The sequence below is a fragment of the Pleurodeles waltl genome, chromosome 6 (assembly GCF_031143425.1).
Source record: "Pleurodeles waltl isolate 20211129_DDA chromosome 6, aPleWal1.hap1.20221129, whole genome shotgun sequence".
NCBI classification, from domain to species: Eukaryota; Metazoa; Chordata; class Amphibia; order Caudata; family Salamandridae; genus Pleurodeles; species Pleurodeles waltl.
Window position 1 is genome coordinate 876,802,929 of NC_090445.1, and position 25,483 is coordinate 876,828,411.

Genomic DNA, 25,483 nt, shown 5'->3' on the forward strand with positions numbered 1-25,483 from the left:
TAGGGGAGGTTCTACGAATTCTGCCCTTCTTCTGTTAGGTCGCCCCTATAAAGAAGTCCAGCTTGGCTTCTTCATTTTCACGAACATGTAATACTAAAGCACTGCGTCAAACAGGATGGTGCATCAATCACTTTCAAACCTCGTTTCATAGATTTTATCACAACACATGGCAGTCATTTGCATTTTGATACAGAGAGCTTAGGTCAGGGTCAAATTTTCCTTTACACATAACTGCTAAGATAGAATGCAGTGACAAGCACCTCTCCTGGAAAAGTAATCTATATTAAAGAAGCTCATTAAGTGGCAAACTTAGTCAACAATGTGTGCCAAACAGGTCTTTTTATGGGCAGGAATATGGCGACCTTATGAAAGTCCCCCTTACAATATATGGAAGAAAAATCCTTAATTACGTTTATGTATAAGAACAATGTTGTATGTTTTTATAAACAGCTGTAACTTCTCTACAATTGTAACTTAAAAAATTAAAACGTTGAGCTCCTAACCTACCTTTAAAAATGTGACAGACTAGTAGTCTCAGTTCTTGGGGCCCACTATAGTCTACATTTACTATGCACTTGCACTGCCCTTGTGTCACACAAGTCAATGCAAGGCAATGCAAATGCTGAAGTGACATTTACTATTTACACTGTCCTATTATAACCTAGTCCTTTTGCGTCTACGATTACTCCTGTTATTTGTGTTCACAGAAGTGACATTTGTGTGGCTTTGTGTCTCTTTTCAGCCACAGAGTTAAACAAACAGCACCTTGCGCTACTTTACATTATCCTGCATCGGATAGGTGTTAAATGGGTGGAGCATGGGCCTTTTCATGCATCCACCCATGTACAAACCCACATTTACTAAAATCAGTAAATTTGTGCCAAATGGTGCCCCTACCCGAGAGAGGCATAACGAGGAGAAATATAATTATTTCTCATCACCACTTCCTCTTTCCATGTGTGATGCATTCTACAGCAACCATAGAAAGAGGAAGATGCCTCTAAGGATTGTTTTTTTGAAGGAAGACATCCTTTCCTGCAGAAAAACAATACTGCTCATAACACAGGTGCCACTGCACCCTGGCGCAAAGGGTGCCTGCATTAGCGGTAGGCTGCCTGAAGTGGCCCAGTGCTATGAGAGAGCAGAAGTGCACCATTTCTTAGCAGAAATGGTGCATTTCTGCTCTCTCCCTTCCACACAACGCAGTGATGCAAGCATGCACGAATACTAATGATGGCCCTTTGTTTCTTCACCTATGACTATATACTCATCTGATCAGTTTTGCCTAGCCACAGCATGTTCCTCCATTTGTTGATCTAGTTTGGGACTGTTGTGGTTTCTACTTCATTTGAGGTGTAAGAATAGTGATTGAGAGCACCAGAGATTGTTTCTGGTTCTTGTTGGAGTCTTACTTGGTGAAACTTTTTATCCTGAATATCAGCCAGTGATGCTAGGAGGTACAGTGAGAGAAAGAAGAGTGAGTATACTGATAGGCTGTGTTACTCCCAGTCCTAGATAGTACTACCCTCTAGCATTGTGAACAATATCAGGGCTTTTTTGTTTCTCATTGCTGGCAAGCTATTTACAACCTTTCATTCAGGCTTTCAGCTAGGACACTCTATTGAAATGACATTTCTTATTTTTGTCTATTTACATTAAGGCTGGCCTGGTAATACTGAACATCTATTGGCTACTTTGAATTCTACTGAATACTCAAAATATCTTTCTTCTATCTGCATATTAGAGATGTCTGGCTCAGTACTTCCCTATTTTCTGTCAAACAACATACCTGAGAGAACTACACTGGCTGCCCGTCAACAAAAGGATCACATTCAAACTCCTAACCCACCCTCACAAAGCACTCCACAACGCAGGACCAGCATACCTCAATGATCGTCTCACCTTCTACACCCCGAACCGTCAGCTCCTCTCCGCCGACCTCGCAATCGTCCCACGCATCCACAGGACAACTACCGGCGGCAGACCTTTCTCCCACCTCGCTGCCAAGACCTGGAACACCCTCCCCATCCAACTATGGCAGACCAAGGACCTACTGACCTTCAAGAGACTCTTGCAGACCTTGCTGTTCGAGCAGTAGCATACCCCCCTCCCCCCACCCAAGCTCCTTGAGACCCTCACGGGTGAGCAGCGCACTCTACAAATGCAATGATTGATTGATTGATACAATTTTGTTTGAGCTTTCATGTTCTCTGGCCATCTTTCCCATAATGTTCCCCAGGGTTAAGAAGGTGCTCGGATGTACTTAATTTTCATTCTAATTCCTAGACAGCTGTTTCTCTAAACTTGGTATCATTTGTTTCATTCACCTCTGAAACACATGCCAGAATTACTGGAGATGCAGCATCATGGGTTCCTGTTTAGTTTTGGGTCAGTATTTTTGACATTACAAAATCATACCACAAGCCCGAACCTATTGGCCAGAACGGGCAAGCACTCAGCAACATAGCCAAAACCTCAGGATGCGTACTTATGGACAGCTACCATTTTAAGTCCCATTGGCCAAAAATAGGGTAGGTATGAGAACAGCCACAGTTACAAAAATTAAATTTTCTTTTTCCTACACATTAGGCATGTCATCCTTGAGTAGCATGTTAATAAATATTAATAAAGTTTTATTTTCTGTGTTTCTTTAAGAACAGCTGTATAAACAATGACAAAACAATCTGTATGTAGCATTTTATTGCAAGTTGCATTCAAGAACAGAGATCTGTCGAAATTACAATTTAAGTCTACAATTTGTACTCTGAAGTAGTATTGTGATTAAATCACCAAATGTGCCAAAAGAGCTGTTTGTTAAATTGGGAGTTTGCTGCAGTTAAGTGAGACTTAAATAAGGGACCATCTGCACAGAAAGTAATTTATTTAATTTATCTGTGACAAAAGGTCCATTTTTTTCAGTGGAATGTTAAGAGGTAACGTTTTTTGCAACATGAGCTATCATAGCGAACGAGGTAAGAGGTTGCAAGGCTGTAAGCACTTGTGAGTGGAAGGTTTGATTACAGGGATATAGTACCAGTTTATCGGGTTTGAATGTCCCATTTGTTTTTTTTATGACAACTCAAGGCACCTTGGTAAGCCATGGTCCTTTTTAAACTGCTCCAATTTTCCTTCTCTGCAATTATTTTTCATCTTAACCGTGTTTGTTCATTTTCCCTTCCTGCTGTTTTAATTCCTAATCTTGTTATTTTGATGTAATTATCTTCAGATTTAGTATCGTTAGGTAATTAAACTGAACATAACATCACAGTTTTAAATATCATGCTACAAAAATATCACAAATAATGCTGATCAAAATATCAATGTATATATGTGGGTGTGTGTGTATATGTATGTGTGTGTATATATGTACATGATTACAATACGTAACTTCGTTTATAGGTATCATGCTGATTTACATCTTCAAAGTATGTAGATCGGGCGTTAAGCATATTGAATATACACACAAAAATAAATACATACGTTAGCAATATTTTAGCTGTTGATATGTTTGCTGTGATATTCCTGTAGCATTACACTTAAGCCTACAACCAGCAAAGCAAATAGAGTAAGGCACTTTGCGCAAGGAAGGATTGAGGTGAGAATGTGGACAGATGTAACACCTAGCAAAGGCAACCTTAGAGGGCCTTGAGATATACTGTTTGCTACATGCTTTGCTGTCTGTAGGGATGGGTCAATCAGTGAGTTATGATATGATAGACAATGTTAAATTATTTTTTAAATGGGATGTTTCAACATGGTTTCAACATGGTTTCATGCTACCAGGGAGGTAATGACATACTGCTTTCTGAATTGTATTGTTGTCCTTAATGCCATGAAGTGGGAGCGGGAGGGTGTTCCACAACAGTGAAGACAGACTACAGAATCTGCAAGCCTTACATGCTGTGGGAACTTTATGATACGTTGTGAGGACTCAGCATGGAAATAACAGATGCAATTACTCACAAAGGGCCTGATTTAATTGCCACCAAGACTTTGGTCCACCCGCCAGATTTAAATCCAGGAGGACATAAGGATTAATCATGGCTGAGACTACTTCGTTTTTGCTGTGATTAGAGCAAGGGCTTTCAGTGACAGTCCTCTTATTCAGCTCACCTAATTTAGATGGGTGGAATAAGAGGTCAGTTTTTTTCCGCCTGTCACCGCCAGGAAACCCCAGAATGTAAGGGGAAGTGAAAACTGGGAAATGCTCCCCTTGCTATGGGAGAGGACTCCCATGGTGAGAGAAGCATTTTCTGTTTTATTTTCAAAATTATAATCCTGCTTCAGGATTTTCTTTTTCAAACCTAAAACAAAATAACTTTGTTGCATGGCTCCATCATGTTGACGGAGCCATGCACCAAAGTTCAAAATGCATTTACAGGAACTGCACTGATGGTGTTTCCCACCAATTCTTTAGAAATGGCCAGCATCTTGCCAATCACTTCTAAATTTGGCAGGGGCCGTAATTTACACCATCTCTCTGGCAGAGAAATGGGACACACACCAATGCATAAATTGGCTGCCAGTATGGAGAAGTGTGGAGAGTACATCACTCTTGTTGGATCTCAAATTCATGTTAGTGCATTCTGACATAGATAAGGAAGAAAAGGAACAAGCTTGTCAGGACAACCATCAGTATCGAAATGTGCCTACTGGTGGATGAGCACTAGCACACCTAACAGGAGGATATAGTATGGCAAAAGATGATCCAGGATACTGTGGTGCCCATGTTTCTAACTCTCAAGTAGGTAGTATTTCATCAACAAATGTATTAAAGGTGGTTAACAATTAACGAAGGATGACAATAGTTGCCTCTGGCGGGCAGTGATTTGAAATCAGGGATATATAATCATCAGAGATGTGACTGTGAAAAGTAAGTCGTCTGAAGAAGCTTGTCTGGAACTGATAGGCGCCATTATTGTGGTGAGGTACTGTAGGAGGATGTACCCTTTCTGGAGTTTTGCTAGAAGAATGTCAGGAGGGAAATGTTTTGTGTGAATCTAAAACGATAGGTAGAATGTTTTTTTGTTTTTTTTAAATTGGGAACAACTACAAAATATCAGAAGAATGGAGAGGATGGCAGTTTGGAGAAATCTGTACTAGATTTGCCGATGTGGGAGAGTAGAAAAAAACAGTTTCAAAACTTGGGGACAGGGTGATGTGAAACATCAAATAAAATGCAAGTTAATCTGGAGCAGCTGGAAGAAAGGCAGGGATGTGAAACACCAGGCGGGGTAAATATATTTGCAAGGGTGAACAAAATGAGGAAGGGTGGGATGGTCTGATGATTTTGATCTTTGTTGAGAGGAATGATATAAGGTCACTGGTGATTAGTGGATATTATTCAGGGTGAAGACTGGAACATTTACAAGGTTCTGTAAAATTGTCAGGGTTGTATTGGGTAGGTGATGGGGACCTAAGTGTTTTGACGTGAGAGAATCTGGCAAGGGAAAAGGTATTGGTAATGATGAAGGGAGTAATCTTTTTCGGAGACAAACACGTTAAATGAAGGCAATCCCATCAAACTACTGCATGCCATATTTCTCTTGAGTTTCCACTGAAAGTGATTGGTCTTAGGTCGTTGTGCCAGACAGCAAAAGTAAGGTGTGTCTTTCAAGTTCCTCTTTTCCTCTACAACTGTAGGTGTTTTAAATCTTTCAGGGCCACCATTGCAGCATTTCTTCCTGACGCTCCCATAACTCCTCCTCCTAGAAGGGAACAATAATTGTTAAGTTTTAAAGAGATCTCCATTGGAATGATTTTGCTCTAAACATTTAATTCTGATATGCTCCTCCAACTAAATTAGTCTTCAAGAATAAATATACACTGCACACCTCTAAATCCAGATGTTTGGTAACTGCAGATGTTACCAATATCAGTTCCACAGTGACAACTGAAGAACTGCTTCTACTACTGATATTCCTAATATCACTACTATGACAACCACTGCTACTGATTCTGCTACACACTTTAATACAATAATACTACTACTGATAATAATAATTATTATATTAGAATAATTACTAATATTATTACTAATATCACTACCGCTACTGATACTGTTACTAACATTATTACTAATAATACAAATACAATTGGTATTATTAATATGACTACTGCGGCTGATACTACTAACAATAATAGTAATATTAGCCATTTATATTTCATGCATGGCATATCAAATGTCTTTGAGACTGCATTCTAATCCAAACATGGTCCTTTATTCCACTGCAATAACGATGGATTTAGTATTTACTACACATTATTTCCTATATTAATCATAACTGTTGATTGTCGAATTAGCTGGTATTTGCATACATTGCAAATACCCAGATGGATTTTGTTAGATTGTATTTTATTGACACAAGATATATTATAAATACTTGTTATCTTTATAAAAGAATCTCCACAATAGTCAGTATTCAAGGACCTTAAATGTGCTCCCTGGATGGCAGTGGCCTCTGCTAGTGTTCCCATGTTATCAAGGCTGAACTGCCGTACCAGGATTGGGCTTTTCCCCGGGAGGTTGGAAAGGTGGGAGGCTGCTTTTGTGAGAGGGTCCGGTTTTGTAGCAGTACAACAGTTTTACAAGCACTGCAGAGTTCCTTGTATATCCAACAGTTTTCAGGCAACAATAGAAGTGCCAAGATAATTCTGGTGGTTAATGTACCTGCTGGACAGAGATCAGAGTTTTGTCTGGTGGCAGTTTTGACTCATCTAAGGTAGTGCGGAGGGTTAATATGCCTGCTGCAAAGAACTTGTACTGTGCAGATCACAGAACAGCTTTTTATTTGCAATGCTGAGTGGAATACTACTTTTGTCACAGAGCTCCTTTTGTTACTATGCAGTTCATAAATTACAATCATAATCTAGCACAGTGAGCTATGAACTGCTATCAAAGAGCTGCATGCAAACTGCACTGTAGAGGTTAGAAAGTTATGTTTTTCCAAGTCTTTGATTATCCTAATTGTACTAAAAAGGGGTTGATTGGGTAAAAATAAATTGCTATTAGTAGTCAACCCTAACCACTGTGTTACGTTCTGAATCCTTAGGTTATGCTTCCTCAGACCAAGCACTCTTACAAAATATGCCTATTGGTATGAATGACGTGAATACTGCACCTTGCAGTCACCGTCGTCTTATGTAACATTTTTTATACACTGATTCATTGTCTCAGTATGTTTGTGTGATGTGAAGTGCTCCAGCACCCTATAACTGGTAAGAGAGGCTCTATAAAACAAATGAAATGCATGCGGAAGAAGGACTGTGTGGGGAAGAGGGACAATGTTAGAGGGTGATGTAGGGGAATCATTGAAGAGCCCAAATAAAGACTGCTGTATCCTGGTGCACTGTAAGGTTATCATTTACAACGCTTTAGAAACTAATACAATTGAATATATACCTAATAATATGCTGTATAATGCACATTTTTGCCATTCTCCCCAAATTTTCTGGTGGGGGGAACCCCTCGAGCCCCATTGTAGTAGCCAGGCTTGTTCGCTATAGATCCAATGGGGGCTGCTTTAGTTTCCAAGTCCGTCCCTGCCTGTTCTATGTTGAGTAGAGTTGGAGGTCCCTCATGAAGTACACTTGTCATGCCTTAACACCTAGACTTCCTCAGGAGCAAATTACATGGATCCCTTGAGAGATGCTTCCTACTGATTGTACTTGTTGCTCCGTAGGAGAGTGCCTAATGTATCTCGAAATGCTAGTCCAAATCAACAATGTGTCTTTTTTTATCAAGGGAGACTACTGACTACATTGCCAAGCCGTGGCACGTCTGACAGTTGAAGGCATTGGGCTAATCTGGGCCCACCACTGGTAAACTCCACAAAGCCTATAACGTCTCAGAACTTTACTTTTTCCCTTTCTCCCACAGTGTCAAGAGGTGTATACATACTGTGGGGCATATTTTGAGTGTGGTGGCATAGGGCAGTGTAGAAATTCATCTTGATGTGCTGTCCTGTGTCACAAGGAAAAGACAGGAATGCACTGTATCTATCCAATATGGCACATTTCGTTCTTTTTCCCCTGCGCTGGTGCCCTTTTGGCAGCTTAGCAGCGACCATGGTGCAAAGGTGCCTGCGTTGCATGCAGGATTGCTTTGGGGCAGGAAGGGACACCTTACTGCACAAAAACAATCCTGAGAGGTATTTTCCAGTATGTGGCAAACACAGAAAGGAAATAGAATGAGGCAAAAAGAAGATATTTCTCCTTGTTACGTCTCTCCTCAGTAGGTGTGAGATTTTGGTGCATTCCCAGGTTTCCAAGTCCTTGCAAATCTGGGAATGAGTCAAAATTCACAGGTGTTGCATGGGAACACACACTGCAACACCCATTTAATGTCTATCCAGGGCAGAATAAGACAACGCAGCGATTTGGGTTGCTTTGCCTATTTTTGCCATATTTTTTAAACAATTTAAAGCCCTTAAAGCCCCTCAAAGTGGCTTTGTGTGACGTTAAAATTATGACTTGGTAGTTTGTGCCAAGCATATACCACAATGTGTGGTGCAAGCATGGCGCAAATTTTCAACTGCATCTTAGTAATCGAATGGCTAGTTAGCCTGACATCAACTGTTCCAACATTGATATACAGATTAGAACTTCAGTCCAACTTTTACTTCAGATCTCCTTTAACTGCACGAGCACATAGAAATGTTAAACAAGCGGCAGGACTCTTGTTGCTGAGTTCTTCATTTGATAGAGATAACCCCTAGCACTGACCAAAAAATCTACTAATGCTGTGATCTGAGGAGAAGGAGCTATACTGTCAAATGTGGAAGAACCGGCTGAATTCAAGTTCAAGTATGATGGGACAGCTGCCTTGTCCATACTGTTATGTTATGTGGATTTGTGGAGTGCAGCTAATCACCCATGAGGGTATCCGGGCACTGAGTTGAGCAGGCCTGAGTAGGGAGGAGGAGATCATCCCCGTTTTATCTGGAAAAGCCATTTCTTGAGGTTCTGTTGGAAGTCAATAAGGGAGGGGAAGGTTCTGAGGTGTTGCAGGAGGTCATTCCAGGTCTTGACTGTGAGGTATGAGAAGGAGCGTCCTCTGCTTCTGGCCTTCTATATGCAAAGGATGTGTGCTCCTGACTGGGATGCAGATTGAAGGTATATGGTGGTTTGGCAGAAGCTGAGGTGGTGGTTGAGATACGCTGGACTAGTTTTGTGCAGAGCTTTGTAGGCATGGGTGAGAAGGTTGAGATTACTGAGGTGTGGAGAGATGTGGTTTTTTTGCGGGATGTTCATGATGAGTCTGGCAGTGGTGTTCTGGGTGGATTCGTATTGGCGTAGAACATGGGGTGGGATTTCGAAGTAGAGGGCAATTTCATGTCAAGTCTACTTTTGACAAGGGCCTAGGTGGGATAAACTTGAAAATATTGCCGTAGCAGTTGCAGGATGAAGAAGCATGATGAGGCAACGGTGTTGATCTGTCTGCTCATAGAGAGGTTGGTGTCCAGGATGATCCCGAGGTCCGTAGGGGTGGGTGGTGGCCCCAGGTCCAGAGGGCCACCAACAGGCGTCCTGGGGGAGTAGTTGTTGCCGAAGATAAGGACTCGGTTTTGTCTGTGTTGAGCTGGAGGCAGCTGCTTTTCATCCAAGCAGCAACGCTGTTCAAGCAGCTGGCAAAGTTTGCTTTGGAGGTGCCAGTTGAGTCAGCAAGGGAGAGGATGAGCTGTGTGTCATAGGTGTAGAATACTATCCTGATGCTATGGGCTCTATCGATGTCCACAAGGGGCATCATGTAGACGTTAGAGATTGTTAGACTGAGCAACGATCCTTGAGGGACTCTGCAGATAAGTTTCTTGGGTTCTGAGGTGCAGGGGGAAAGTCTAACTTTTTGAGTTCTGTCCTTGAGGAAAGAGTTTATCCACTTGAGGGACAGTCTGAGGATACCCAAGTGCTTAAGCTTTCTGATGAGTGGGTCGGGGAGGATGAGTGCGGCCGTTTCTTTTCAGTCAAAGATTCTTCTGATGGCTTCAATGGTTGTAATGAGGGCTGTTTCTGAGCTGTGGTTAGCGCAAAAAACAGATTGAGAGCTGGATAGGAGTTGATTAATTTCTAGGTGATCTGCAGGTTGGGTAATGATGGTTTCTCCATGACTTGAGCTGGAAAAGTCAGGAGTGAGCTGGGTCTGTAGCTACTGAGGGTGCTGAGGTCCATTGTTGGTTTCTTCAATAGGGTGTTGACTTCTGCCTTATTCCAGCAAGACAAAAAGGTGGGGGTGGCTATGGAGGTGTTGATGATAGCAGTGAGCAAAGAGGAGATGATGGTTCTTCCAAGGTTATATTTGAAGTGGAAGCATGGGTCTGAGGGAGCTCCTCAGTTGATGGTATTCATCAGGGTAGTGGTGTCTTCATTCCAGAGGGGCTTCCACTTGCTAAGATGCTGTTTGGCAATGAGGGAGGAGTCCTGATGGGCGTTTGTATCAGTATGCTGTGGGTCAAATGTGTTTGCAGACCTTGGCAATCTTCTGCTAGAAGAAGTCTGAGAGACTGTTGCAGAGTGCCTAGGATGAGATGATGCTGTTGTTGGCAGCTGTGGGGTTAGACAACTCCTTGAAGATGATGAAGATTTCTTTGGCATTGTTGGGGCTTGCTTTGAGTCTGAAAATTAGGGCATTTTTCTTTGTGTCTCATAGTTGTTGGTGGTAGAGGTTGAGGGAAACTTTGTATGTGGATCCTGCAGTGGTGTTTTTGCCAAGTCTCTATTTTCTCTCAAATAGTTTGCAGTGGTACTTGGACTCCTTGAGGTCATTTATGTACCAGCTGGGTTGTAAGTTGTGTCTGGAGTTCTTGTTTCTGGTGGGAATGGTGTGGTTGGTGCAGCAGGTGGGCCAATTATTGAAGAGCTTGGTGTCGACATTGAGGTTTCCAGTGTGGTTTGGTGGGCACCTCTGTAGAGTCTTGGTCCAGTTTTCTTCTGATATTTTGTCCCAATGTCTTGATGGTGCTTTGGGTTTTTCTGTGTGGTAGCTTATTGGGCAGGTATCTTGAAAAGCAGTGGTCAGATCATGTAAGTGGGCTCAAGGGACTGGTAGTGATTCTGTTGTTGGAGGATAAAATAGGGTTGAGGATGTGGCCTGCTGTGTAGGTTGGTCCTTGGACGAGCTGGGTAAGTCTGAGGTTGCTGAGGAGGATGGAGTTGGTTGATATGATGGAGAGGGGAGCAATGAAATATGCAGTGTGGTTGCAGAATTCTGATCGTGGCCCAGGGGATGCTAGCAGAGGGTTCCCTTCAGGGTGGCATGGTAGTCCATTCATATTTTGAAGTGGTGGTGTCCCATGAGGTTGGTGTCTGAGTTCATGGACGTTATCTAGTCACTTGTGTTTAGATGATTGTGAGTCCTCCGCCTGGTTTGTGGGTTCATTCCTGGTGCATGATTTTGTAGGTGGGAGGGTGGCTGTGACGATGTCTGGGTTGGAGGCTGTGTTGGGCAATGTTTCAGTCAGGAAGAGAAGGTCAGTGTGTTGTGTTGAGGAGACCTATTATCTGTGAGAGGTGCCTATGCCAAGCTCATAGGGGCACTATCATTGTCTAGAACACAAAAGATGAGCTGCTTCCTCACAGAGACTGCTCATTTCCCCCATCTCAACATCTCCCCTGAAAAGGTTTGACTTGTTCTGTTCTACCAAGGATTTAAGCACTGAGAGAAGAGCTCATGGACATCAGGGACAAATCTCTGCCTTAATAAGGGCTGGCAACTTGTTCTTTCTCCTCTTCAACCAGAATTCCTTTTCAGGCTTGACAAGTATAGTGCTTGCACCATGAATGGCAAACCTATTGTATTCCACTTTAATGGGCTTTGGATCAGCTCCCTTAAGTCACTGAATTATTTTGCTCTGGAAATACAGCTATTGGTTTGAGCACTGTCAATAACATCTTCGATCAGCTGACCCATTATTTTCTCATGGTTTTTTTACTAGCTATTCGAAAGAGTCCTTCCATCTCCACTGGACTGCATCGGAGACAAATTTGAAATCCATTGGCAAGCTCTCCAGTAGCACTGGGGAGCGAGATTCATCAGCAGAGAGTAACCAGGGGTCAGATGTAGCAATCTTCCAAATTGCGACTTGCAATTTGTGAGTCCCAGCGACTCGCAAATTGAAACTCACAATTTTTAATGCAGAAAGGTGTCTCAGACACCTTCTGCGAGTCGCTATGGGGTCGCAAAGACCCACCTCATTAATATTAATGAGCTGGGTCGCAATTTGCGACCCCATAGCGATTCAGGGCACTCACGGCGATGGTGCCCTGCTGGAGACAGCAGACCACCATGTCCGTGACTGCTTTTAAATAAAGCTGTTTTTTTTTTCAAAGTGCAACCCATTTTCCTTAAAGGAAAACGAGCTGCACTTTGAAAAAAAAAAACGAAACCTTTAGTTTCGGTATTTTTCAGGGCAGGTAGTGGTCCGTTGGACCACTGCCTGCCCTGAAAAATTATTTTTTGTGCCAGACACAAAGGGGAAGGGGTCCCATGGGGACCCCTTCCTGTTTGCGCCTGGGTTACCATCCACTTGAAGTGGATGGTAACTGCACTTTCATTTGCGACCGCAATCGTGGTCGCAAATGAAAATGCATACCATTGCGACTCGCAAATAGGAAGGGAACACCCCTTCCTATTTGAGACTCGGAAATGCATTTTGCGAGTCGGTTCTGACTCGCAAAATGCATTTCAACATAGCAAAGACGCATTTGCGACTCACAAACGGCGATTTTCGCCGTTTGCGAGTCGCAAAGTCTTTGCTACATCTGGCCCCAGGTTTCTTAATGGTGCTTGGAAATGCTGCTAAAGTGTTCTCAGCACAAACAACCCTAAACCAGCCTGTTAGTTTCTGCTGATGAAAGGCAAATATTCAGAAGCATAGAGCCTGAAAAATAAGCACTGGATACAGCTATACGTGGAAAACACTCTTCAACTGGACCTTTGGTAGAAACTTGGCAGGAGGCTATTATCGTTCTCATATTTAAAAAAGGAGACAAGAGTTCACTGCACTGTTATTACCCTGTATCTTTATTAGACAGTATGGTTAAGATCTTAGGTAGAGTTTTAGTCTCTAAATTGGAATTCTGGGCATCAGATATGCAGGCTCTGTCAGATTTGCAATTTGGCTTTCGCCCACGCCTGGGAACTGTTGATCAGGCCTTAAAACTTTCTTTAATTATTCAGAAGTACACCAAGGTCAAGAAAGGTGTGGTCCATCTCGCGTTTATGGATCTATCTTGTGCTTTTGATATAGTAGAACGCCCAAAGCTTTGGTCTGTTATGCCTGAGATGGGGATTGACAGCACCATTGTCTCAGTTTTGTGTAGGCTCCATGATCATAGCACAGCCCGAGTGCGCTATAGTATAGAAGAGAGGATCTCTCTGAGACGTTTCTGTCACTTATTGGAGTGAGACTAGGCTGAGTCTCGGCCCTCTTTTTATTTCTTATTTATATTCATTCTTTCAGTGATTATCTGTTGAGGTCAGGAAAAGATATCCCTAAGTTGAATTCCAGAGAAATCCCCTTCCTGTTTTACGTGGACGATGCTATTCTTATAGCCCGAACATCAAATGCGTTGCAGCTTCTGTTACATGCTTTTAATAAATTAATGGACAGATTAGGGCTGAGAATAAACCGTTCCAAGTCCTATGTGAAATCAAGTGTGGCTCCATATCGTCCAAAACAAGAACATTTTTACTTGGTGGAGAGGAGATCATGAATGTCCCCCATTTTACTTATCTGGGAATTCCTTTTGATGTTGGTTCTAATTGCAAGTTTTTAGTAAATTTAAGAATCATGCAGTTTTAACGGTTAATAGATGCCATTTTTACATATTCTAGGTGGTTGGGCATAAGCCGGTAAGGGAAATTGTTTCCATTTTTAAAATTTAACTAGTGTCTTTGGCTGCATTTGGGGCGGGAGTCTGGGGGTATGTTAACTGTAAAGTTCTAGAAATAGTGGAGAACAACTTCCTGAGAAGACTGCTGTCACAGTCCACTCCTGCACTGTTTTGTCATGATGAGGTTGGGATATTCAGCGTAGAAGATTTTGTTAGGCTGCGGCCTCTGCTATTATGGTACAGGATTTGGACTAACCCGGAAGCGCAGTTGTGCAGAACTATAATCATGGACTGCATGACTCTTAATGAATGTTCAGACGTCCCCTGGCTGACATTTATTAAAACAAGTTTTGAGAGCCTTGGTAGACCCGCTTTTTACTATGAACCCAATAGTTTCACTTTTTTTCCATCTAAACAAATCAAGGATCCTTTTATGCAACAGATGTAGGACTTGGGCCGTTATCTTGCACAATGATATAGTGAGTATCCGCCCTGACGTCCCAGCATGTCAAGCACTTTATTTGCAGCTCATTGTTAATGAGAGACATAGGTTTTTATTGACCAGATTTCGTTTCCAAACAAGTCATTCTTTGGTGGCTTTCCCTCATAAAGGCACATGGTTTCCATCTCTTCCTTTTTGCCACTGTGAATTTCCGGCTGAGCAGAGCAAAATGCACTTTATGTTGTTTTGCACCTTTTACACTGCTCAAAGAAGACAGTTTTGCGCCCTGTTTTGCGGTCTTTTGGTTTTAAATCACATATTGCTGCTTTTAAATATTTGCATCAGTTGGGTAATGAAATGGTTGTTCATGCGATTTTAAATGTTATTAAAAAATGCTTAGAAAATACGTTCTAGGTATTAAGGACTTTTTGCTGTGGCGTTTTCATTTCTGTTTTTAATATTTGTGTGTTTTTTTCCGTGACTTTTATGGCCCTTACTAGTCGGATAAAGTATTATAGTAAGTACGTAAGTAATGAATTAACTTAGTGAGAATAGGTCTGGCTATCCACAGCACCACCTATATTAACCTGAGCTACCTGGAACCACTCCCTCGAAAACATTCTCACTGCTATGTACATACAGCACGTCTGTTTAAACAGCTACACAAATCTTCAGTGAAACCAACACATCTGAGTGAAGGACTGGAGCCTCGAAGGAGGTAAACAACAAGCTGAACATTAAAACACAAACAAATGATTTAACGTAATTGACTATCATCCTGTCAGCGAAATGCCAGGCACAAAGAGCAGACGCATATATGTTTCTTGTTTCCCCAAGTTAAATGCTTCAATCGCTGTAACCAGGAAAGGCAGAGTAAATAAACAAGGTCAGCGTTCTGCACCAGTCCCTTCTAATTCAGACATTCTGCTCTGAAAACAGTCCAGGCCGGCAAGGTTCACGCACGGTCCTTTCAACAAAGAGGGGGATTTGGCTGAGCTGAAACACCCGCTCCAGTTTTAGCATTTAGAAAAGGAGCTATGTCTGGAATCCGCCCGCTGACGGAGAGAAAAGCCAGCCGACGATGTTTGAATTAGCTTTCAAGCTGAACATCTGTTTGCATTCTGGGTGACTTGTTAGCTGACTGCAGGGGTTGTGAGAACTTTTCAGTCGATTCTGCTTTTGCCATCAGCTGCCCCCGAAGTCAACGTGAAACAGTAGTGCGCCCATGGACGCGAGGAAGAGGCCCGTCAGCAGCACATTAGGGGCGCTGTGACCGAATACACCAACTTTAATTCTGCCAAACTGATTTATACTATTCTGGGCCTAACACATTTAGCCTTTCAAGTGCAATCGTCCCTGCTGACTACGTGTGGAAGTACTGTAGGCCAGCACCGTGCCAAATGTGCCACCTCTAGCTTAAATCACCTCAAAGCAAGGCCTTCTAAGAGAAACACTTGGCAGCTCTCATTAAGTCATTGGACAGATTCAGCACAGTGACTTTGAAAACATCCAGGTGCCTTTTTCGGTGCCAATTAGCAATGAACACCTTTTTTTTAGAATTCTTGTGTGAATGTTAGTGTTCCAGAGAGGTAGGTGGTGGAAATCTAGCGCCCACATGCTACGTGACTGAATATGTAGTCAGGGTTATACACACTGCCCCTCCGATGTGCCTGAGGTTTGACTTTGAGGGCCTAACTCAGGTAGGCCTACTAGAATATAGCTGGGGAACATTGGGGTAATGTGTCGGCAGTTTATTCTTTTGCATCTTTGTTTGAAAGTAGCCTTCAAACCTAAATATATTTAACGCTTAAGAAACCAGCTGCAGACAAAGCTGTGCACAATAGTTCACAAGCAACTCATTTTATCAGTTAAATCCGAAGCAAGTATTTATTTTATCCATCTTGGAAGTACATATTTTTGGACAGCATTTTGAGACCTGCAGACTTGTTAAGTATGCTATTTGGAGTCGCTGGAAATAGTAAATAATAAGAAGGGAACATATATACAAGCATTGGCAAAGCCAATATGTCTGCCATGCATTTTGAGTCCAGAATAACAAATTACAGAAAAGCCGCCAGGAGTAATAAACCAAAACAAAAAATGAAATCTTTCTGCATAAAACGTATTAGAGATATTAATTTGATGTGCCATGATTCAGTGTACTTTTCAGATATAAAATAGTCCCTCGAGCATTGCAATGCAAGCACTAGATAGAAGATGAAGAGACACAGCAAATTGGAAAAATCCCCGTTGATGTATACTCTAAATAATTGGTAACAATAGGTAACGAAGAGCTGCACGGTCCAGTCAGACCTAAATTAACGAGAAAGTAAAGGAAAACAAAGAAAATGCAAACGTTTAATGATTACATTCTTTTAGAAATGATATAAGGTATCAGACTGGCTGCCTGTGCAGTGTTTATTGCAGAAACGTGGCCTTACTTATTTAAGCCTTTCTGCCCCCATTAAAAATATGAAACCGCCAAGCTTCGAAACAAAGTCTTGGCACCCATAAAAATGCTGAATGCTTTTTGGCATACTCCAATCAGGCATATGTTGCATAATAGTTTAAATAAAAAATATTACCCAAGAGGTGGAAAGCAGCATGTGTAAACAATCATGATATTTGCTTCACATCTAAAACAAATAGCTTCTTTGAGTTCGGGACAATATGCTATGCGCCTTGTTGGGTTGGAAATGCCCCTCACATGGTGATGGACATGCACCTCTGCCCTGAATGCCCCAGCTGTAATGATGTCTGGATCCATGATACTGATTTTTTTAGTCATGAAGAAATAAGGATCATGTGTGTGCACCATGACATAGGCTTGTTTCAAGGATTGTGGTCCTTTTAAACCAGGCACTACCCTCATAGTGTTGGGAGGCTACAGCCTTTGCCAGGAGTTAGGCAGAATAAGTGTGATGGTGGCAGCATACAGTGTACTGAATCAGTAGAAGTGAACAGGCATTTTTTTACATTTGGCACTGGAGTGAAGACTACGTGTGCACTTATTAAAAGTTCAGCTGCTGTGTGCTTAACTCACCTTTGGCCTACATTGGGTTGGTGTGAATTGCTGTGCTTTGCATGAGTGGTACAAATGTGCTGGGTGTATGTATGTCTGTGACTGGCACAAAACAAAGAAAATGCAGTGCTGTATAGTGTGTGTAGTACACATGCTGTGGATATGTGTGCCTGTGAGTGACACAGTAGGGAGATAATGGAAAAGCACCCCCCCAAATATGGGGGGAGCGCGGCCCCTTAGAGGTCGGGGCCTCTGTGGGACGTACCCTCCGCACTAGTTGTGCGTCAAGCTGGCCAGGTACTTCCGCCCCCACGCCACGTGAGGTGTGGGGGCGGAAGTAGTTAGAGCGGTGCACGTTGCGGCTACTATCCTGGGACCGTTTGGAACTGCTGCTCGCCAGTGGGGGGCTACATAAGCGCCCCCCCAGAAAGGCTCGTCCTTCTTTGTGGTGCAGCGGTGGGATCGACCGGGAGGATCGTCGTTGTAGTGGTTGCCGGAGCAAGGGGTTGGAGCAGTTTTCTTTTTTTGGGAGCTTTCCGAAGTTTTTCCTGGCATCCGTGGTATTTGCTGTGCTTGGGACGGTGCCCCCGGTGGATTGTGCTGTGAGGATCGGTTTCCCGCCTACGAAACAGAAAGGAAAGTTGTCGGTGCGTCAGCAGGAGTCGGGAGTGTGGACCAGAGTGCCAGTCCGAGTGGCTCATCGGCAGGAGATTCAGGTTTTGGTGGCCCGCCCAGGCAGCCGGTGCTGGTGGGTGGGGAGTTCATGCTGAGGCAACCAGGCAGTAGGTAGGGAGTGAGATTGTGCACGGGGCCAGCGCCCCCTTCGCCTTTGTTGGGGAAAGTTAAGGGCGGTGGGTTTTGAGGGTTTGGTTTTCACGGGGCCAACTCCCGTTATTATAGGAGCTCGATTGTGAAAGGCAGTGCCGAGGCAGCGCTTGTGTTTGTTTACGCGACTCACGCTTAGCGTTTTCCCGGGGCAGACGCCCCTCCCCTTTTTTCGGTCAGAGCACGATTGTAGTAGTTAGTTCAAGGGTTTCAAGGGAGCATTTATGCTTGTTTCCGCGTCCCGTTTTTTTTTTTTTTTTGAGATTGTATGTTAATATAAGCAAGATTGGGCGGTTGTCGTGTGTATATTGCACCGACTGGATCCTTGTGAATTTGCAATCTTGATGCCAGCATTTTACTCATTTACCAAGCGGGGGGGGGGGAGTTTTTTTGAGATTGTATGTTAATATAAGCAAGATTGGGCGGTTGTCGTGTGTATATTGCACCGACTGGATCCTTGTGAATTGCAAACTTGATGCCAGCATTTTACTCATTTACCAAGCGGGGGAGCCGGTGACAGGGGAGAATTGGGTTGGAATGTTGTAATGCATACTGTGTGGAGTCATTCATTGGTTATGAAGTTTCATTGTATTATATTGCATAGATGAGTGGTTGTCGTTAGTACAGTGACACCACGGGCCCTTTCGAATTGTAAAGCTAATACCAAGTGGTTTTAATTTTTTTTATTTTATTTACTACAGTGACCCCCTGGGCGGTTTAAACTTGCAAGGAATGCCAAGTTGTTTTAAGTGTTTTGGGCTGTTACCGTGGCACTTGTGATTCCTGCAGCCGCACTGTTAATAACTGGTGAAAGTTTGACTGGTTAGTTGAGTTGTCGCAGTGAGCACCAAGCTCTCCCAAAAAAAAAAAAAAAAAAGCACGTGAATTTTATTCAGATTCACCTAGTATGTTCAACTCATGGCGTCCAGCTGCATGGGAGCTAGTAAGAGGAAGGGGAGGGGACCCTGAACTGTCACAGCTTCTCAAACTGGTGTTGGCGAAGCTGGGAAGTGGGGATTCGGACAGCGGGGACGCCACGTCGGAGGTTGAGGATAATATTGAAGAAACTAGTTGCCCTCGCAGGTCAAATGTAGCCCCCCGCAGCATTTCCACCGTAAAATGGAGAAACAAAAGGAAGGTGGCAAGCGTGCAGCAACTATTGCTTTCCCCGCCAGTGACTACACTCCCTGAGCAACCCACTCTCCCTGTCACTTTATTGTCACCAGTGATTACCACTGGCGAGCCTCCCTCAAGTGGGGAGAATGCTGTCACTGCGCCCCCTGAGGGGGTGGCAGCTATATTAGCTGACATCCGGAAATCTTTGGCAACGTTAGTGGTACCGCCGGTGGGGCCGGCTATTCAAACATCTTCCCAGGTGCAGGTGGCAGGGTTAACCACTCCTATCCCGGTGGTGCAAACACAGGTATGCCCAACCCCGCAGGTAACCACGCAGGATCCGACCACGCAAGCTTTGTTGGCGGTGTCTCAGTTATTAGCTAACATTAATACCTCAACAACTCCCCCCCTCCTACAACTCCTTGGACTGCAAATGATTGCCTGCAAAACTCAATGTCAGAGCTGAAACGCCAAGTGGAGGCATTGACAGCGGCGCGTAGTGTTCCCACATTTCAAGCGGCAGCGGGGATCCCGGGTGTCATGCCGGCAACGGGCACTCTGCCTTCGCCTAGTCCCGTGGAAAAGAGTAAGGAGGTGGTACGGAGCACCGATTCATTGGAAAGTAGTGCTTTAGCGGAAGAGGCCGGGCTAGCACGCTATTGTCAAGACCAGGTAAGCTCGCTGCTCATGTTGGTGCTGAGGTAAAATAAAAAATTTGGAAGGGGGAATTTGTGGATATTTTTACTTTGATCAGGGCAAAAAGAAGGGAAGTGGAAACCAAGGATAAGGAAGTGAAGGCATCATCATCTAGTGACAAGAAACCCAGGGTGGAAGAAAGTATTACCAACTGGTTGTTTGGCTTCAATGTATCTATGTCTGTCATGCTGGAAAATATACCAGAATTAGGTATCTCTATGATCTGTTATGCAAACAAAATAGTAAGGGCACATCACATGTATGGAGGGACCTCCTGGTTGGAGTATGACAGGGACTTCAGGTGGGCAAAAGTGGAAGACCCAACAATAGGGTGGGATCAGATGCAAGTGAACGTTTGGCTGGAATGCGTGAATAGCAAATTACCCAGGAAGCAGCCTTTTCGTTCGCAATACTTTAGCGATAAAAAAAGGGTAATGTTGGGTGTTTAATAGGAAAATATGCCTGCGCCCCCCCCGGTCGTGCAAATTCAGGCATACCTGCGCTTTTTGTGGACATCCCTCCCACTCCGAGTTTAAGTGCCTCAAGAAATCCAGCGGAAAAGGCAAGGGGTGGGGAGTAAGCCCAGTAATTAAATTTGCTTTGCCCTCACCCATAAATATAGATGCTTTAATCCCTTGGTTGCAAGATTATCCTGTAAAAGATTTGGCTGAGTTACTAGTTAAGGGTTTATCTCAGGGTTTTAGGATGCCTGCCGGCAGAGTCCCCCCTTTAGAACATTGCAAGAACCTTGTGTCTGCCTTGAGGAACCCGGGAGTGGTGGCTGCAAAGATTGTCAAAGAGCTGGCTCTGGGTAGATTAGCAGGTTCTTTCCCTTTCCCCCCACGGCAGATTTTGTTTGTTCCCCATTTGAAGTGGTCCCCAAAAAGGAGCCAGGCCAGTTCAGGTTAATTCATAATGTGTCTACTCTCCGGGGTTCATCTGTGAATGAGGCTATCGACCTTCAACTGTGCTCCGTCCACTATGCTACTGTGGACCAGGCCTTGGAAAAATTGAGGGCTTTGGGACATGGTGCTTTGTTAGCAAAAACAGACATTGAATCAGCCTTCAGGCTTCTCTCAGTACACCGTGATGACTATCATTTACTTGGATTCCAATTTAAAGGGGATTACTTCCATGATAAGTGCATGCCCATGGGTTGTTGTGTGTCCTGTAGTTATTTTGAGCAGTTTAGTGCAGCTCTGCAGTGGATTTTTTCCAGACGGACCGGTCACAAAGATATGATACACTACTTGGATGATTTTTTGGTACTAGGCCCCTGAGCTCGGCGAGGTGCTTGTGGGCCCTGCAAGCCTTGACGGCTATGTTCAGGGAGTTTGGGGTCCCTCTGGCCCCAGACAAGACAGTGGGCCCTTCTACTTGCGTTACCTTCTTGGGGATTGAGATTGATTCAGTGGCCGGGAATGCCGCTTACCGGCTGACAAGTTACTTGTATTTAAAGAATCCATTAGGGTGTTGTTGGTGCAGAGTAAGGTCACACTGCACCAGTTGCAGGTCCTGGTGGGTCAGCTGAATTTCGCTCTGAGGATTATTCCCATGGCTCACCCTTTCTGTAGGTCCATTGATAGGTCTATGGTGGGCTTGACCGAGAAACACTACCACACTAGGCTGTCACCGGAAGTTAAGGAAGATTTGAAGGTTTGGGATGTATTCCTACGGAATTTTAACGAGGCTGTCATCTGGTCTTTCTCTCCGGTCTCCAGCCCTACCCTGGGGTTATTCACAGATGCAGCGGGCAGTGTAGGCTTTGGCGCCGTCCTGGGCCCTGGCCGGTGCAGAGCAGACTGCCCTACAGATTGGGTCACTTTAGGAGTTACTAAGAATATAGATTTCCTAGAGCTGTTCCCCATTATTGTCACTGTCACTATCTGGGATAAAGAATTCAAGGACAGATCAGATGTTTTCTGGTCTGACAATATGGCCGTGGTTGAGGCGATCAATAGACAGAAGGCTACCTGTAGATTGGTACTCCGCCTTCTTAAGCACCTGGTGTTGACTTGCTTAAAGTTAAATATTACCTTTCGTGCAAAGCATGTGCCGGGGATTCATAACAATGCGGCTGACGCTCTATCTCGATCATTAATGCAGGATTTCCTGAGGTTCCACCCCCAGGCAGCGGAGAAGATGATGGAGTTCTCAGCATCTCGGTGGAAGATTGGTGTCCAGCTCTCCCAGCCCTAGTGGCAACATCGTTAGCCTCCCGTACGAGGAGGACATACGAGAGGGCTTTCCAACAATACAGACATTACTTAAAGTCTCAGCGCATTTCAGATTGGTTTTCTGCAGAAGCGACTTGTGCCTTTTTACAGCATTTGAGAGACAGGGGTAGACCAGTTTCCTGCGCAAAAGCTAACCTAGCCGCCATTCGTTTTTTTCACGAAACTCAGGAATCAAGAGGCCAATTTTAACACCTTTGTTATTAAGCAGGCGGGGGCTGGGTGGGCTAGAGTAGAGGGCCCTAAGTCAGACACTAAACGCCCCATAACAGCATCCTTACTGGAGAAGCTTTTGAATTCAATCTCCTCTGTGGCGTCCTCACCTTTTGAGGCTACATTATTTGCAGCAGCTTTCTCAGTGACCTTTTATGGCACCTTTCACATTAGTGAATTAATAGGCGCTTCCAAGAGTGACCATTCAGGCGGTCTTCAGCAAGCTGATGTGCGTCCCAGTACAGAGGTGGTAATAATACAGCTTCGCAAATCAAAAACAGATCAGCTCAGCAGGGGTTCCCACATTAGACTCTGCACGGCTCATGGGTCTCCTTTATTCCCCGTGGGACATTTAGGGACTTACTTGGCAGCCCGCCTGCTAGCGGGGTCCTCTATGCTTTTCTTACATTAGAATGGGGAATGCCTATCGCGCTACCAATTCTCTGAGGTGTTAAAAGTTACCCTGAGGACAGGAGGGGTGGACCCGCTTGGTTTTTCACCCCATTAATTCAGGATCGGTGCAGCTACATTGGCAGCCGGCGCGGGGTTGTCGGTATCGGAGGTGAAATCCATTGGGAGATGGTCATCAAATTGTTATAAGCGTTACATCAGGCCTGAATTGGTATGATCAATAGTCCTCCGCGACATATGCAATTTAAGTGCTGATTACTCACCCAATTTTCTTTCATTACAGTGCGATGCCGCCGCATGTGGTCTGGGCATTTGTTCATCCGGCGGGCGGCTTACAGGTTGCATCAGCTCCGAAAGCCTAATCCGGCAGCAAGCCAAGACGTGGCCTTTCTATGGTGTGGGGTTGACGGTATGAGAATCACAGAGCTTCAACAACTTGTCACTTTGGTTAGGGGATACGAGGGACACCAGTTCCCAGATCTCATTATTATTCATCTTGATGGCAATGACTTAGTACGCGTGGGCCCGAAGGCAGTTAGGGAAACAATCTTTTTGGAAACCACCAAGTTGTCGAAACAATTTTAGAACGCGGCCTTCGATTGGTCTCACATGGTGCCTCGCTGCAATTGGGGCACAGGCATCAAATCAAGAACAATTAACGTGTCAGTTCGGAGGCTCAACGCAAAGATGGCTAAACTATGCCCGGGTCCCGGACGATTATGGAACATTCCACTTAAACTTTTGAAGGGTCCTGTTATGCTCCATCAGGATAGGGTGCACTTGTCAGATGCGGGGACAGACCAGTTTATGTCTGATATGTGGTTCTTCTCTTGCAGCTTGCAAACTAGTTTGCGGGTGGGGAGGGCGAAGGACCTTTAGGGCCCTGGTCGCCCTCGTGGTGGGAGAGGAAGTACTAAAGTAACCTGAAGCATCAGAGGAGTCCCCAAGGCTGGGGCCCCGGGATAACACCTGAAATAGGATCCTGAAGTCCTGGACCAACCTGTGGATGTACACACCAGATTAGGGGGTAGGGAGCCCAGATCGCTGGGGTGGCCACAGTGCTCCTGCTCCTGGCCGCCCCGTTACACCCCTTGGCAGATTTGTTTTTGGAGAGGGGTCGGAAACCTGAGCGTGTAGGCAAGGAATGTTAAAGTCAGGGTAGCCACCCCCGATGGATACAGGTGAGGTACAGTTCACCTGTGTGATCCAAGGGGGGTTCAGGACAGGAAGGGATCCTGTCACAATGATTTATGGTTACAGAAAATGTAGAAATACAGTTATAGTTATGTTATTATAAATATGTTTTTAAGTTTATTGAAGTGATTTATGACTAACATGTGTTATGGTATTAACAAGAAAAGAGTTAAATAAAACTTCTTCCAACGAAATAGAGATTGTTAGTTTATGTATAATCGGTTTTGGGGGAAGGGCCTGCTGGTGGTCTCCGAGTTCTATGCAGTGTTGTGCAGTGCATGTATATTATATGCATTAGCTGTTTGTTCATGTGCCTGGGAATGGTACAATACATGAAATATGTACTGATATCCAGTGCTTGTATGCACTATGCATGTGCTGGGACACATTTGCATGTGAATGGAACAGTACATGGAAGACTCAGGGTTCCATTTTGGGAGACCGAGGGCTGAAAGGAGGAACATGAGGAGAGGAGGTAGAGGAATCTCATACAGATTTGTGTACTGCTGCACTCTTGGGTTGGACACATTGGTAGAAAGGAGAGCCAGGGTCCTCAGTACACTTCATGGGGTGCTCTTTGATTCAGAGAGAGGGGACAGGGCACATCTCAGTAAGGAGATGAGGCTGATAAGAGAATTATAAAGAGTAATGTCGAGGCCCTGTGGTAACCTTTCGAAACACATATCACTGTGGCTGACATTCAAATTTGACCCGCTAGTCATTCCTGTGGCCTGTGCTGTGGGGCTATCAGATTTGCATTCGCTTCTGCTGTGACAAACTGCTTTCTGGAGGAAGGGCAGGGCTGAAGTGAGGGCACTTCAAAAGGATGCAGACCCCCAGCATAAACGCCAAAGACTCATATTCTAAATCACATTTGGTGTCTGGAAATGTAATATGAGAAGGGAAGCATGAAGGCCCCAAAATTGTCAACGGTCAAGCAACCGGTCAGATTGTATGAGGAGGACAAGCTCTGTAAAACATATGTCTGTGACCAGCACTGGGGGCCAAGGCCTGCCTGTCTATCAGCTGGGTGAAGGGATATCACTCAGGGACTTCAGGACCACCTGCCCCTAGGCCAGGGGAACCAGCTTCTTCCTGTTTACCAAGACCAATGTGCCCTGTAAGGGAGAGGAGAAAATTGGAAGGAGCGAGGTCCAGTGGAGGATCTGGGTGATTGGATCCTTGTAGTGAGGTATGAGGAGGTGGCTGCTGCACAAGTTGGGTCACTGCCTGTTTGCAAGTTGTAAGTCTGCAACCTTGTATGTCAGGTAGGGCTGCCGTGAAGATTGCTGCCATGCCAATCAGGTCATAGCCTATGTGTAGAGCTAAGCCAGAGTCCCAGTGTATGCTAGGTGGGTCTGCTGTGCAGATGACCTCTCTGCCAATCAGGCTGTAGTCTGTGTATAGAGGAAGAATTGTGACACTGTATTGTGGGGGGCACCAGTACATGGGAAGGAGCACAGTCTGGTCAAGATCATCAGAGGAGGAAACAGGCCTCTG

General features: G+C 44.4%; 1 protein-coding gene across 3 annotated transcripts in view; it reads right to left on the reverse strand.

Moving 5' to 3' along the window:
* Positions 1-2,685: 2,685 nt before the first annotated feature.
* Positions 2,686-25,483, reverse strand: part of PYROXD2 (pyridine nucleotide-disulphide oxidoreductase domain 2) — a 375,192-nt gene continuing 352,394 nt past the window's right edge. For all 3 annotated transcript variants that reach the window (XM_069239656.1, XM_069239654.1, XM_069239655.1), the window contains one exon: positions 2,686-5,708. In XM_069239656.1, coding sequence (XP_069095757.1) covers positions 5,632-5,708 — 77 coding nt within the window. In that variant the 3' untranslated portion in view covers positions 2,686-5,631. The remainder of the gene's footprint in view (positions 5,709-25,483) is intronic.